This window comes from Gadus chalcogrammus, chromosome 19 (assembly GCF_026213295.1).
Source record: "Gadus chalcogrammus isolate NIFS_2021 chromosome 19, NIFS_Gcha_1.0, whole genome shotgun sequence".
NCBI lineage: Eukaryota > Metazoa > Chordata > Actinopteri > Gadiformes > Gadidae > Gadus > Gadus chalcogrammus.
Window position 1 is genome coordinate 19055820 of NC_079430.1, and position 14250 is coordinate 19070069.

Sequence of the window (14250 nt, forward strand, 5' to 3'; positions counted from 1 at the left end):
CTAAGGATGGCTGTAGAGGGGGGGGGGGGGCGTGATGCTATAATTAATCCCCATTGCTTTAAAACGATAATCAAGTACTTGGGGTCCTGGGTTGTGTAGCTCTATCGATGAGCGTACTCTGCCAGGGATGTGCTGCCCCTTACATGGATTGATTGAACAGCAGGTGTGCAAAACAATGCGATGGTGAAGTCGTATCGTTTGAAAGGGATGCAGTAAAATATATGGAATAAAATCTGGAATAGAGTCTTTTATTATTCGATCATTCATCTATCATCTATTTTTGTATGAAGCTGTAAAGTCCGGATGTATTCACCTCTCGCTGGCTGCTTGTGTGATGGAGCCACGTCACATTGGGTTGTGGTTTTGAGGAATTCAAAAAAGTTTCAATATTATAACTCGCCGTCTACCCGTCATTGCGTCTACAGGAAGGGTAGCTGCAATGCGCTCTACCCTTCCTGTATCCGATACGTTCTGCCAGCCTGACCTAATACTGTCGTTCTGCTCGTCAACTAAAACTTTATCCGCGCGTGCATTCTACCTCCTCAATCCATGAGCACGCAGAATTAGGGGTTAAGTTCTCAGGCCCGGCCGTGTCCATAAGTGCACGTCCTCTCGGTATTGTTCAATACAAGCATCCACAAATCCTATTTATTGCAATTGTTTTTTTTTGTTTTTTTTTATGCTATTATTATTGTAGAAATGTAATAATAAGTTAATATATTTTTATTATCTTGGTTATCAAAAATGTTTTGTCAACATTGCACAACATAACCTTCTACTTCCCTCAAGGGGTTTCTCAAGACAGCACGACAATTACTAAACCAAAGCGCCGGAGCTTTCTTTAACAAAAGAAGCACCTCAGATTTATCTCCTCCTCCTCTTCGCTTGTCTCTCAGGGGTGAGTATCTCAGCCAATCAGGACGTTGAGACGGACATGGAGACCTTCCAGATGGAGATCGACCCAGAGAGCAAGAAGACCATGTTCAGGACCAACGGGGGGTCCTACTGGACCCTGGTGTCTCACGGCGAGATCCAGTCCACCGCCACAGAAGTGTGAGGAGCTCCTACTTCCGCAGCGACGCCTCCTACGTAGATACTAGCCTGGCTAACGCCAGACCTCATCCCAATCTACATTGAGGTCTGGGAACCACACATTCATTTTCTCGTGTTCGAGGCGTGGTTTACGATTGCCCGGAGTTCGTTTATTGGGCGCTAAGAATGTCTATCATATGAGTCTGTACGTAGCTCATAGCCAATCAACGGCTGTTGGCAGCAGGGCAAAGAAATTGTTCTTGATAATGAAAGAGTTTAACGCCAAAAGTTGCTATTTTTTAAAAATAAACTTGCGTTCTAAACTACTTAGATCACTATCTAAGGCCGCATCGAAAGGTAACGCGTCTGCTGCCATTTTGGATCCGTAAACTACAGGCTTCGGTGTGTCGCATAGACGTCGTCATCATCTGGCCGTCCCTTCCCGTTCTGTGATTGGTTCCCTATCTCAGGCGAAAAATCGAATCCATCGAATCCAGGCTGCCTTGCAGCGCGAAATTAAATCGCGTGCAAACCAGCCTGGGTATACTCAGGCTACGTAGATACAGGCATAGAGATGAACCGTGGATTATCCAGCCTTTAAGGTCCCATATTATACCACCAGGTGTGAGTCTGATTACAAGCCGTTTTGAAAATCTGGCTCTGGTTACATCACAAGTGGGAGCGTCCACCTCGATGTGAGCTGGATAGATCAGTCGATAAGCCTATGAGAGCAATTAGCTTGACTCCAAACATGACCTGTCTCATGAATAAGTTGGACCTATAGCTCGTCAAAATGGAGCAATATAAAACAAAGGGATGAATTCGTAATAAGGGTAAAAGACGGTGTTGCTCCGTAGGCTTCTAGATCTGTTATTCCCGCGAATGACATCACTACCTTTTGACGTCATGAATCTACGGAGGCCTTATATGGCTCCATGCTAATATGTAATCTTAATTATAACCATATAGAATACAAAACAATAATTCAGAGCCAGGATCAGTGAATTCAGAGCCAGGATCACTGGATTCAGATACAGGGACAGTGATTTCAGATACAGGAACAGTGAATACAGATACAGGGACAGTGATTTCAGATACAGGAACAGTGAATACAGATACAGGGACAGTGAATTCAGATACAGGGACAGTGAATTCAGAGCCTGGAGCAGGTAGGGGTGAGCCAGCTTGTTCATGATGCCTACAGGTAGACCGTCAGCACCGGGGATCAAACCCAGACAGGACCTTTTGAGCGGCCTGTGAGTCAGCGTCCTCGCGGTAGCCGCGGCGCTAGCTGCTAACAGAGCTACTCCTCTCCGCTCCGCAGACAACCCGAAACCAAGTTCGACATCGAGTGGCGTGGGCCGCGGCTGGTGCTGAAGGCCAGCAACGGGAAGTACGTCTGCACGAAAAAGAACGGGCACCTGTCGGCCGTCAGCGACAGCGCCGGTGAGTGCCCCCCCCCCCAAGACCCCCCAGAACCCCCAGACCCCCCAACCCCCAGACCCTCTCCCCCCAGACCTCCTAACCCCCTCTCCTCCCCCCCCCGGACACTCTGACCCCTGACCCCCCCCAGACCCCTCCCCCGTCAAGTGGCTGCTCACGGGGCCAGGGAGAGTCATGGTGTGGGCCCACCTGTGTGTGTCTCCGTGTTGTGACAGAACGATGCATGCTCCACCCCCCCCATGGTGATGGTGAGACTCACCTGTGTGTGCGTGTCCATGTGCGTGTCCATGTGTGTGTGCGTGTGTGTGCGTCTGTGTGTACCTGTGTGTGTCTGTGTGTATCTGCGTGTGTGCAGGCGATGACGAGCTGTTCCTGATGAAGCTCATCAACCGCCCGCTGCTCATCCTGCGGGGAGAGAGCGGCTTCGTGTGCCACCACAAGTCCTCCAACACGCTGGACTCCAACCGCTCCGTCTACGACATCTTCACCCTGCTGTTCAGCGACGGGGCCTACCACATCCAGAGTGAGCTCCCCCGCCTCCACCCAGGGCTCGAGTGTATCAGTGGGTTCGAGGATAGAATACATTAGAATTAGTGCTGTCAAGCGATTAAAATAATTAATCGCGATTAATCGCGCCAATGTCATAGTTCACTCACGATTAATCGTGAGCAATCGCGATTAATCACAAATGTTTTTTCGATGCTAAATATCCCTTGATTTCTTTTTTCCCATTAATTGTTCTAATTGTAATGCTCTTATCAACATGGAGAAGTGCATCGGCTTGCCTTGTGCAAATGTTTTTTTATTGATAACAGCATTGGCATATCAAAACAGGACGATACAAAAAAAAAGCCTATAGAGCAATTCAACGATGAACATACAAACATACTGCCTTGGACATAGGAGTCAGGCTACTGCTTCTTTGTTTTGAGCCAAAAAAAATAAATAAAAGTTTTAGTTTTTTTCTTTTTTTATAGAAGAACTGCGTTAATCGCGCGATAAAAAACGCCGTTAAAATTGGTTTGCGTTAACGCCGTCAATAACGCGTTTAACTGACGGCACTAATTAGAATGGAATGAAATGGAATAGAATCCTCGCCTCCACCCAGGGCTCTAGTGTATCGGTGTGTTAGAGAATAGAATCCATTAGAACGGAACGGAATGGAATCCTCTCCTTCACTCAAGGCTCTACTGTAGGAATAGGTTAGAGAATAGAAAACATTACAATAGAACGGAATGGAATAGAATCCTCTCCTTCACTCAGGGCTCTACGTTACAGATAGTGTATAATATGTATATCATAATAACCATACTAATATATACTATATATCTATATACTGATAATAACTATACTAATACTATATATGTATACTCATTATAACTACTAATATTAACTCCCCCTCCCTCTCTCTCAAAACCCCCTCCACCCTCCTCCTCCCCTCCCCCCTCCTCCCCCACCACCCTCTCCCTCCTCCCCCTCCTCCTCCCCGCCCTCTCCCCCCCCCTCCTCCCTCCCCCCTCCTCCCCCACCACCCTCTCTCTCCTCCCCCTCCTCCTCCCCGCCTTCTCCCTCCCCACCCTCTCAACCTCCACCCCCCCTCCTCCCTCCCTCCTCCTCCCCACCCCCCCCCTCCCCTCCCCCCTCCCCCCCCCCCCCCCCAGGCGTGGGCGGGCGGTTCTGGTACGTGGCCCCCAGCGGGGCGGTCTGCTCCGACGGGGAGGGCCCCGAGGACTTCTTCCTGGAGTTCCTGGAGCACGGCCGGGTGGCCATCAAGACGGCGGCCGGGGGCTACGTCCGCGGGGACCAGGGGGGCCTCCTGACCGGGGACGGGGCCCGGCCCGACGCCACCTCCCTCTGGGAGTACTGAGGGCGGCACATAGATGTCCATACACATATACAATATATATATACCGTCTATATATTTATATTGAATGGGAGTTCAGGCGCGGTGATGGGGGTGGGTGGGGGTGATGTGGGTGGGGGTGATGGTGATGGGGTGGGGGGAGGGGGGGGGCGTCAGACCACCTGCTGGAAGCCCTAACTGCTATAGGTGTCCCTTGCCACTTTAATGTCGTTGTTTTATACCTTGGAAGGATGTGAAATTTTGGCAAGCGACACACATCTGTATGATGAGTGTGTGTGTGTAATGTGTGTGTGTGTGTTTGTGTGTGTGTGTGTGTGCGTGCGTGTCTGTGTGTGTGTGTGTGTGTCTGTGTGTGTGTGTGTTCTTGTGGTTATCTGTACTTGGGAAGTAGAAAGTATCGGTTCTACCGGTCTGTCTGTGTGTGTTTGTCTGTCTGTCTGTCTGTCTGTCCACCTGTCTGTCTTTCTGTGTGTCTGTCTGTCTGTCCGCCCGTCTGTCTGTTTGTGTGCTGGCGGTGTTCTGACCTTGGTAGGTAGTCAGCGGCCCCACCCCAGTCGGGTCCGCTCTGGTGTTCCTTCAGACACTCGCTGGCTGTTGATTAGGAAGGCTAGCGCTGCAGACACACACTGCAGACCCCGGGTCGGCCAGAGGCTCTCCGTGGGGCGGCCAGAGGCTCTCCGTGGAGCGGGTGGGGACTGACCTCAGACCTCGGGCTCTGCCGTAGTACGTATCAAGCGTGTGAAGAGTTAGCGATGTGGTTTTCTTAGCCGGCTGGCCACCATAGATAGTGATTCATAACCATGTCTAATTTCATTAGTCATCTATGCTCACATAATGAAAACATGTGTGTGTGTGTGTGTGTGTGTGTGTGTGTGTGTGTGTGTGTGTGTGTGTATGTATGGGTGTTTATGTGTGTCTGTGTGGGTGGATTGGTGTGAATGTGTGTTTTTTCGTGCATATTTTAAGTTATATTCTGACTGAGTAATTCAAACCTAGTTTTTATTCTGTTTTATTTATCAGTGGTTTTTTCAAAATGTCAATTGTAATAAAGTCAACAACCATGCAAGTGTGTGAGTGTCAAGTTTAATTTTCTGTGTGTGTGTGTGTGTGTGTGTGTGTGTGTGTGTGTGTGTGTGTGTGTGTGTGTGTGTGTGTGTGTGTGTGTGTGTGTGTGTGTGTGTGTGTGTGTGTGTGTGTGGTTGTGGTTGTGGTTGTGGTTGTGGTTGTGGTTGTGTGTGGTTGTGTGTGTGTGTGTGGGGGGGGGGTTATGGTTGAAGTACTGCAGCAGAACTTGTAATCCCCTGGGGATACACTAGATGGCAGTGTGGTGTTTCCTAAGCTCGGATAAAGTTTTATAATGATCGACCGGGGAGTAGAGCAGCAACACCTGAATCAAACATAAGAAACACCTCCTTGAGAGATCTGTACTCTCAAGTTTGCGTGGATACGACTCATGGATGTAGAGTGTCGCAGTCGATGGTCATTCTGCTTGTGCTTCTGCATTTTCCCAGAGGCTATAGGCCTACATTTATCTGGCGAGGCAGCTTGATCCCCTGTCATGCCAAGTTACCCCGACACCAACACCTCCACCCCGGGTTCACCTCCACGCCAGGGACGATGGGTTTCCTAGCCTCTGGTTTTCTCACTCTGCGTGTATTTTTAGAACTGGGTGTCTGTGCTTCAGTAAAATAGCACTTCCCTGACAAGAGAAGATCCACATGCAATCAGCCAAACATGTGAACATCATGCAATTTATGGGATGGTTTAAACGAAATGACAGCAATTTAAAGGCATTTACATGCCAAAAACACTGGCCCATTTTACGTGCGGACATGTGTTGCTGCACTTTGTTCTGTCTATTATTCCGACTGAAATAGGTTTTTGATGGGGACTTCACAAAGGCTATTAACATCGATTGATGGGGATGATGATGATGATGATGATGATGATGATGATGATGATGATGATGACGAAACGCTGCTCAGCTCTTGTACTTCACTGTTGGTAGGGGAGGGCAGATGCTGAGACTGTGTTTCGTTAGTGTTTTGAGAATGCGTAAATTAAGCGACGCTTTGGATAAACAAGTCCACCGAATTGTTTATTATATATTAGGCTTTTATTTCAGAGCATTATTTTAGACCAGGAAGACAGAAAACAATTTTGGTCCCATCTATCAATGCCTACTTGTTCCCTGCCGCTCCCTCTGGAGCATACCAGAGTGGAGGAGAGCGGACGTCCCTCTGTAGCGCGTCAGACACTAGCTCAGGACGCAGAACAGGACCTCTGATCCACCGGATCTGCTTTATACTCATCATCATTACAACATTCCCGGTGAAGAACCCCAGTGGAGATGGAACTGGAAGATTGTGGCGGGTTACTGCAGGCGATCCGGGCGGAGCGCTTTTACGCACTGGATGGTTGCCCCGACGCGTTGAGGCTGGAGGTGATATAAGAAAACTACGCAGAGAGACGAGCATAGACACGCAAGGTTAAGACGTCTCCAGTGTTTGGTTTGTGCAAACTAATCAGCATGCGGTACCGAGGGGCAGTTCTGGCGGCTGGTTTCGCCGGGCTGTTGAGCTTCACCGTGCTCGCCGTGGCCATCGGGACAGACTACTGGTACATCATCGACGTGCACATCCCCAACTACTCCGGCACGGATGACCTCAGCTCCCACTCCGGGCTATGGACGACGCATGAAGGTAGGACCAGTTGTGAGTTTACGGAGATATAGCTGAGTTGATGTATATGATGACACCAGAAGCCCCAGCTCGCGTCACTCAGCCCGTCAAGCATCCTGTCAATTAGCCCGTCTTCAGCCCGGGCTCGGAGGGTTCATTGGAATCGATTCGGGCTTCGAGGCTCCCAGCAGGCGGCTGCAGAGGGCGGGGCAGGCGGCGGCTCACAGGTGCATCGACCCGTACGTGGCGGCGGCACAGCTTGAGCCGCTACACAGGCAGCCTAATTGCCACCAAGTGTTCCCGTCAAGAAAACAGTAATCAAATCAAATGGATGTTATTTTTGTGCCAAAGTCAACTCTCATGATGGCGGTGAAGTGTTTCAATCATGTTTCTGTCTCAGGGCAGAACAGCAGCTCGCTGATGCCTTCCTTCAACGACGACACCTCCAGTCTGTCGGAGGTGGAGAAGCACCTCTCCAGTAAGCAGACTGCTACCTATTTACCCTCACCCTCCATCTATAAAATCAATACTCAACCCCACCTGAATACTCATCCCCATCTGTGCACTCCCCCCCCCCCCCCCATCGTTAAAAGTACACCCTGAACAACAACGAATGTCAGTTAGAGTGAAGCTGAATAATCAGTTCAGGGCGCTTGTATCGGTCATTATCAAGCCGCCGGTTAATTTTGGGCACACAGTGCTAATTATGATGAATTAAGGGTCACGAATGATTATCATTTACAAACTCAAGGACGGTATTACCAACTGTGAGTGGGAAGGGGAATGTGGACACTTTAAACCAGGCGGGCGGTGGGCGGCGTGACATCAGCCTACACACAATCATCACTGGAAATAGTGGTTCTCCTTTTGATTAATTTGATTAACTTGACAACATAATTACTGTGTCCAAGTGTATGTGTGTGCCTGAATGTACGCATGTGTGTGCGCGTGTGTCTGTGGATATACGCACATGTGTATGTGTGTGAGTGTGTTTGTGTGTATGTGCATACGTGTGTTTGTGCAATGTTTCTTTCTGTGTGAGTGTGTTTGTGTTTGTGTGTGTGCAAGCATACATGTGTGAGCATGTACGTGTGTGCGCTTGCCTTTGTGTGTGTGAATGTACGCAAGTGCTTGTGTGTGTGAGCATACGTGTGTGTGCTTGCATGCATGCATGTGATTGCATGCGCATGTGTGTATGCATGCATATTAATTTTTGCGTGGATGGGTGTGCATGTGGGTATGTGTGCATGGGTGTGTGTGTTTGTGTGCGTGCATGCTTGTGCATATGAATGCGTGCGTGCGTGGGTCCACATGTGTGTGAACTGACTGTGTGTGTGTGTGTGTGTGTGTGTGTGTGTGTGTGTGTGTGTGTGTGTGTGTCCTCAGGGCTGCACAAGGTGGTGGTGGTTCTGCTGCCCCTCAGCCTGGTGCTGCTGGTGGGGGGGTGGATCCTGGGGCTGGTCAGCGCCCTGGCCCGCAGCAGCCGGCTGCTCGCCGCCGCCGCCGCCTACTTCCTCCTCTGCAGTGAGTCCCCGACCCGCCGCCATGTCAATGAACGGATGAATGAATGAGTGAGTGAATGAATGAGTGAGTGAGTGAATGAATGAGTGAATGAATGAGTGAGTGAGTGAGTGAGTGAGTGAGTGAGTGAGTGAGTGAATGAATGAATGAATGAATGAATGAATGAGTGAGTGAGTGAGTGAGTGAATGAATGAATGAATGAATGAATGAATGAGTGAGTGAGTGAATGAACGAATGAGTGAGTGAATGAGTGAGTGAGTGAATGAATGAGTGAATGAGTGAGTGAATGAATGAACGAATGAATGAGTGAGCGAATGAATGAATGAATGAGTGAGTGAGTGAGTGAACGAATGAATGCATGGATGAATGAGTGAATGAACGAATGGGTGAGTGAATGAACGAATGAATGTGTTCAACATGTGGGCCGGGCTGGCCCAGTGAGCATCTCAGTCAAGGAATGAATGAATTAATGAATGAATGAATGAATTAGTTAATTAGTTAAACATGTAGGCCAAGCCGGCCGTGTCCATGTCAGTGAATGAATGTGTTCACCATGTGGCCCGTGGCCATGTCCATGAAGGAATGAATGAATGAATGTGTTCACCATGAGGGCTGATCATCTTCCCCCCTCCCCCTCATGGCCGCACCGACCTAGCCCTGATCTCAGCTGGACTTATTTAAGAGGTCTTGCCGTCTTTGGTGTTTTTAACGTGGAGAACAATGTGCGTGGGTGTGTGTGTGATGTAACGTCACATGTGTCTGAGTGCAGCTGTTTGGGTGGGTGTCTGCTTGTCTGCTTGTCTGCGTGTGTGCATATGCCTATGCTTACGTGTGTTATTGTGTGCATGTCTGGTTCTATGTTTGTGTGTGTGTGTGTGTATGTGTGTGTGTGTGTGTGTGTGTGTGTGTGTGTGTGTGTGCGTGTGTGTTTGTGTGTGTGTCTGCACGTCTTGGAGACAAAGCGGTTGAGCACTCGTCTCAGGGTTGCTGTAACACACATGCGGACCGGGGCCTTCCGTGTCAGACACTTTGTTGTGTTTTGCGTGAAGGACCCTGAAGGAGCACTCTGCTACAGTGAGACGGTGAACAGCTAGGTCCTGTTTCTACCGTCTACAGCTCCCATTGACGCCCTGCCCTGGGTGATTGCTGGCTGAACGCGGCTCGGTCCGTTGCATTGGAGATGCGTTTACGTTATACGTTGTGTAGTCTCTTATCCTAGCTATCTTTGTTGTGTACGGGGAACGGGTTAACCTTGAGATTGTTAGTGCTTGCCAATTGCTTCTATGAGCATCCTTACTGTACCGACAGTGATATATTGTTGTTTCCCTGTCTTCTGACGACTGTACCGTATTTTCCGGACTATACGTCGCTCCCGAGTATTAGTCGCATCAGTCAAAAAATGCTCCATGACGAGGAAAAAAACATATATACGTCGCATCGGTGTATAAGTCGCATTTATTTTTAAACATTTAAACAAGAACGTTTAGTCTGGAGAGACTGAATAAAATTGCAATAGCAATATAGGTGTGTTGGTCCCACTCGTAGTTCTGAGAGTATACCGAATTCAGTGACACCGGGATTCCACCGGACGCGTATGCGCCGCGGTCCTAAACCTGAGCACACGATCGGGAGGTGGAAGTTGCGCTTTAGATGCCTTCACAAGTCCAGCGGAGGGCTCCAGTTTTCGCCGGCCAAGTCATGCGCTGTGATATGTGTGACAGCTATGTTGCACAACATTGCAGCTAAGGCTGGGGTAGCTTTGGGGACATTGAGGACGATGACGACGAGAATATAATTTATTCGGTGGTGCAGTAGGCTTGCAGTGTTCAGTTGTAGGCCTAATGAATGACGGTGCCATCTTGCGGCCGAAGATTATGTAGGTACGCACAATTTTGGCATATAAGTCGCTTCGAAATATAAGTCGCAGGGCAAGCCAAACTACAAAAAAACCGCGACTTATAGTCCGGAAAATACGGTAATTATTGTGAGTAGCTTTGGATAAAAGCGTCTGCTAAAAAATAATAACCTATTGAATTCATATAGTGTAGCTTTTCTAGACACTCAAAGACGCTTTACAGTGAAGGGGGGGACCTCATTAACCACCACCAGTGTGTAGTACCCACGTCAGCCAATCTGTGCCAAAACGCTCACCACACACCAGCTTGAGGTGGAGAGTGAAGGAATTAATGAGTCAGACAATTATACAGGGGGATGATTGGGGGGCCAGATTGAATGAGCCTGGTTGGGCCAGGACACCGGGGAAACCCCTACTCTTTGCGATAAGTGCCCTTGGATCTTTATGGCCTCTGTGAGTCAATGCTCTAAATGTAAATTTGAATATTTTGTTTTGATTCACCCTGTTAAGTGAAATTAAAGGATTTTGAGATTCTTAAGGCAATTTATATTAGAAGCCTTTTTTGTCGCCTTTGTTGGAATTATCTCTGCATCCCGACAGCAATCAATCAATCAAATGCTCTGACAGTAGCTCAGGAGGTAGAGTGGGTTGGCTGGTGACCCGAAGGTTGCTAGTTCGATCCCCGGGTCCTCCTAGCAGGGTGTTGAGGTGTCCCTGGGCAAGGCACCTCATCCTGACTGATCCTGACGAGCTGGCAGTCGCCCTGCGTGGTGGACTCCACCGTCGGTGTGTGAATGGTTGTAAGTCGCTTTGTTTGAAAGCGTCTGCTAAATCCCCTAAAATGGAAAATGCACGACGGGAATGTTCTGTTAGGCTATGCAGACCTAATACTGAGGCCCCGTTTACACAAAGGGAAAACGCAGATATTTCCACGCGCTTTGCCCTCTCATTTACACGAAAACGCAGTTTTTATCACAGAAAACGATCATTTCTAAAAACTCCGGCCAAAGTGGAGATTTCTGAAAACGCCGGATATGTGTCGTCGTGTCAACGGGGAGAAACAGGTTTTTAGGTTCTGAAGCGTCATATTATGCGCCAGGAAATGCTTAACGTCATATGAGCGCCCTATGTTTAAAGTTTGTTTGTTACAGGTAGACGTTTGTGTTATTCGTTGTTGTTGATTCTGAGGATTCTGATTGGCTTGCATGGCTTTATCCTTCTCCCTACACTGCCGCCCATAGGTTTGGCATAGTTATAATGGCGCTCGACGGCGTATTTATGCGTTTTGATGTAAACGAAAACTTTTTTGAAAACGATGTGTGCACAATGTTATTTTTGAAAACGGAGGGGGGGAAATATTAGTTTCTATAAATACCCTGCTACGTATAAACGTGGCCTAAAGCTAGCTAGCCATTGGTGTTTGGGGCGTGGCTTTGGAGGGAGGCAAGAAGGGAGGTGTGAGATGTTTTTCTCCAAATTGCCTTTAAAACTCCCTTCAAGTTTGTGGGGAAGATTTCTCCTTAAAAGGGGAAACCGTGGGTGTCTTGTTTAAGTGTCGACCCCCTCCCTGCAAAATGGAGCGTTCCATCCCTTAAATTATTCAGGACACAATAGCAGGGTAAGGCAGAGTTTGACTTGATTTGGAGTTATTTCCGTCGGAAGAATCGGTTATCTCATCTAATTTATGCAGGGTCGTTCATCATTGCGTGGCGTCTTGCATTTTTGGTAGAATAGCAAACACAGACAAACACAGAAGCAGCAAACATCTTCTTGAGGAACTGGGGGTCAGGGGGAGTTCAGAGTGATCGACGATGGCATGATGCTGATTGTCATCAAGTGTCTCACAATTGAGCAGGGTAATGATTCCACTGATTGAAACCGTCTCACTGTCCCCATCAGAATTATCTGTTCTGCCCGTCTTTGGGTCTGCTGCAGCAGAGATACCGAGGAACAATGAGAGACTAAAAACGATACCAGGGACATTTTTTGGTGAATTGGCCCACCTTGCATTACCCATCTCGTTTGTATTGCTAAATAGGGTTAACTTATTTTAATGGAAAGCTAAAAAAACCAAACCCTTATCGATGGTAAAATTAAGATAAAATTATGCAAAAAAATCATGTTCACAATAAGGTTTCAACACATTATCAGCGTAACATTAGATTCATATTTACACTGGTAGACTGAAAAGTGCATTCAAGTGCATTATTTTAAGCTACACTGCACTGACCTTTTAATTGCCTCACAATATATTAATGTAGTGGCTGTTCATAACTTATATCGCATTGAACCTTAATATCCCCCTGACCGCATAGTAGCAGAGAGCCTTCTTGTTTCAGTAGAGCTATATAAACCCTATAGGAGGAAAGGTCCATGCTCTTACACACAGCTGGATGTGCCCACCTATGAGCTCTCTCGTGAGATTGCCTTACTCGGTCTCTGACAGCTGATCTGTTACAGTAAACAGGAGATTCAGGAAAGGATTGAACCGACACAGATTTTAATTGTTTCAGATTGAGTTTGACGTGAATAAATGAATCGATCAAAAGTCGACAGCCTAAATGTACGTCTGCGACCTGACAGACAGACAGACAGACAGACTGACTGACAGGACGAGCCCTGGAGCCTTCAGCATGACGTCTGTCCCCCCTTCTCATCCAGATGTCTGCCTGCTCCTCAGCCCCCTCACAAATTACACGGGCAATCTACAGATATAAATATATCCGATGATGTAGAAAAGAGATTGCAGCGCACCTTGCCATTGCCATGTCAGACAGACAGGTAGATGGATGGACCAATGTCTAGATAAATGGATTGATTGATTGATTGATTCGTTGGTTGGTTGATTGATTGATTGATTGATGAAACAGGCGGGCAACATTTTCCTGACCACTGAAGAGAAAGGTAGCTCGATCCGTCCTCCATCTTGGCATGACCTGAAACAATTTTTTTATCAAGAATGGCTGCAATCCTCATGACAGACGCTGTGATCACACTGTGTGAAAAGGGGTGCATCTAGATCGGGATGCTCCGTGATACTCCACAGATAATGGGATGTATCCGGGATACGTTCCACTCGTGAGGCCTGCCCCCAGCTGGGTGTGACTGAGGGCAGCTTTGGTTTCACACCTTTGGCCAACAGGTGTCTTGAAGACAGTGACACAGTCTTCTTCCTGGAAATAGACAGAGTTTGTCGACGTTCAAAACGAATTGAGTTTGTGTTGTTCAATAAGATGAGATGAGATAAAGTGTGCCTTGTCAATTCCTCACGGGTTGTTGGTCGGTTGTTGGTCTTTGCATAATACTTATACTGGTCTGTGTGCGCGTGCGTTTGTCTACCCCCCCCCCCCCCCCCAGGCCTGTTCACCCTGGCCGGTCTCTGCGTCTACGTCAGCTACTCCCAGTGCGCCATGGAGGAGTTCCAGCGGCTTGTGAGCCCAGAGGACCTGGCCAACGTGGGGGTGTCCTACGGCTGGTCCTGTGCCCTGGCCTGGCTCTCCCTGGGCCTGGAGCTGAGCTGTGGCCTGCTGCTGCTGCTGGCCGCCCGGCTGGTCCGCCGCAAGCAACGCGAATCAGGCGTGGCCATCGCAATGACCTGAGGGCCCAGGACCCCTGAGCTCTGGAGGTCTGAACCTCTGGAGGTCTGACCTCCGGAGGTTCAGACCTCCAGAGGTCTGAACCTCTGGAGATCTGACCTCTGGAGGTCTGAACCTCCGGAGGTCTGAACCTCCGGAGGTCTGAACCTCTGGAGGTCTGAAGGTCTGGAGGTCTGAACCTCTGGAGGTCTGAACCTCTGGAGGTCTGAACCTCTGGAGGTCTGAACCTCTGGAGGTCTGACCTCTGGAGGTCTGAAC

The 14250-nt window shown here is 48.5% G+C and overlaps 3 protein-coding genes across 3 annotated transcripts in view; 2 read left to right on the forward strand and 1 right to left on the reverse strand.

Moving 5' to 3' along the window:
- Window positions 1-414, reverse strand: part of LOC130372311 (collagen alpha-1(VII) chain-like) — a 69011-nt gene extending 68597 nt beyond the window's left edge. The window contains exon 1 of the mRNA XM_056578268.1: window positions 408-414. Within this exon, the coding sequence (XP_056434243.1) occupies window positions 408-414 (7 nt within the window). The remainder of the gene's footprint in view (window positions 1-407) is intronic.
- A 330-nt stretch (window positions 415-744) lies between these two features.
- Window positions 745-4342, forward strand: LOC130372312 (fascin-2-like). The gene is made up of 5 exons (XM_056578269.1): window positions 745-751; window positions 897-1053; window positions 2357-2478; window positions 2831-2998; window positions 4137-4342. The coding sequence occupies exons 1-5, from the start codon at window positions 745-747 to the stop codon at window positions 4340-4342; spliced, it is 660 nt and encodes a 219-aa protein (XP_056434244.1).
- A 2368-nt stretch (window positions 4343-6710) lies between these two features.
- LOC130372313 (transmembrane protein 235-like) lies at window positions 6711-13995 on the forward strand. Its single transcript, XM_056578271.1, has 4 exons — window positions 6711-7041; window positions 7421-7498; window positions 8407-8544; window positions 13754-13995. The coding sequence occupies exons 1-4, from the start codon at window positions 6870-6872 to the stop codon at window positions 13993-13995; spliced, it is 630 nt and encodes a 209-aa protein (XP_056434246.1). The 5' UTR covers window positions 6711-6869.
- Window positions 13996-14250: the final 255 nt, after the last annotated feature.

Bases quoted from the DNA above. Each gene is read 5' to 3' on its own strand.
- LOC130372312 (XM_056578269.1), top strand. The intron at 2,479-2,830 runs GTGAGTGCCCCC...GCGTGTGTGCAG, and splicing joins GGCCGTCAGCGACAGCGCCG to GCGATGACGAGCTGTTCCTG. The intron at 2,999-4,136 runs GTGAGCTCCCCC...CCCCCCCCCCAG, and splicing joins CGGGGCCTACCACATCCAGA to GCGTGGGCGGGCGGTTCTGG.
- LOC130372313 (XM_056578271.1), top strand. From the start codon at position 6,870: ATGCGGTACCGAGGGGCAGTTCTGGCGGCTGGTTTCGCCGGGCTGTTG. The intron at 7,042-7,420 runs GTAGGACCAGTT...TTTCTGTCTCAG, and splicing joins GCTATGGACGACGCATGAAG to GGCAGAACAGCAGCTCGCTG. The intron at 8,545-13,753 runs GTGAGTCCCCGA...CCCCCCCCCCAG, and splicing joins CGCCTACTTCCTCCTCTGCA to GCCTGTTCACCCTGGCCGGT.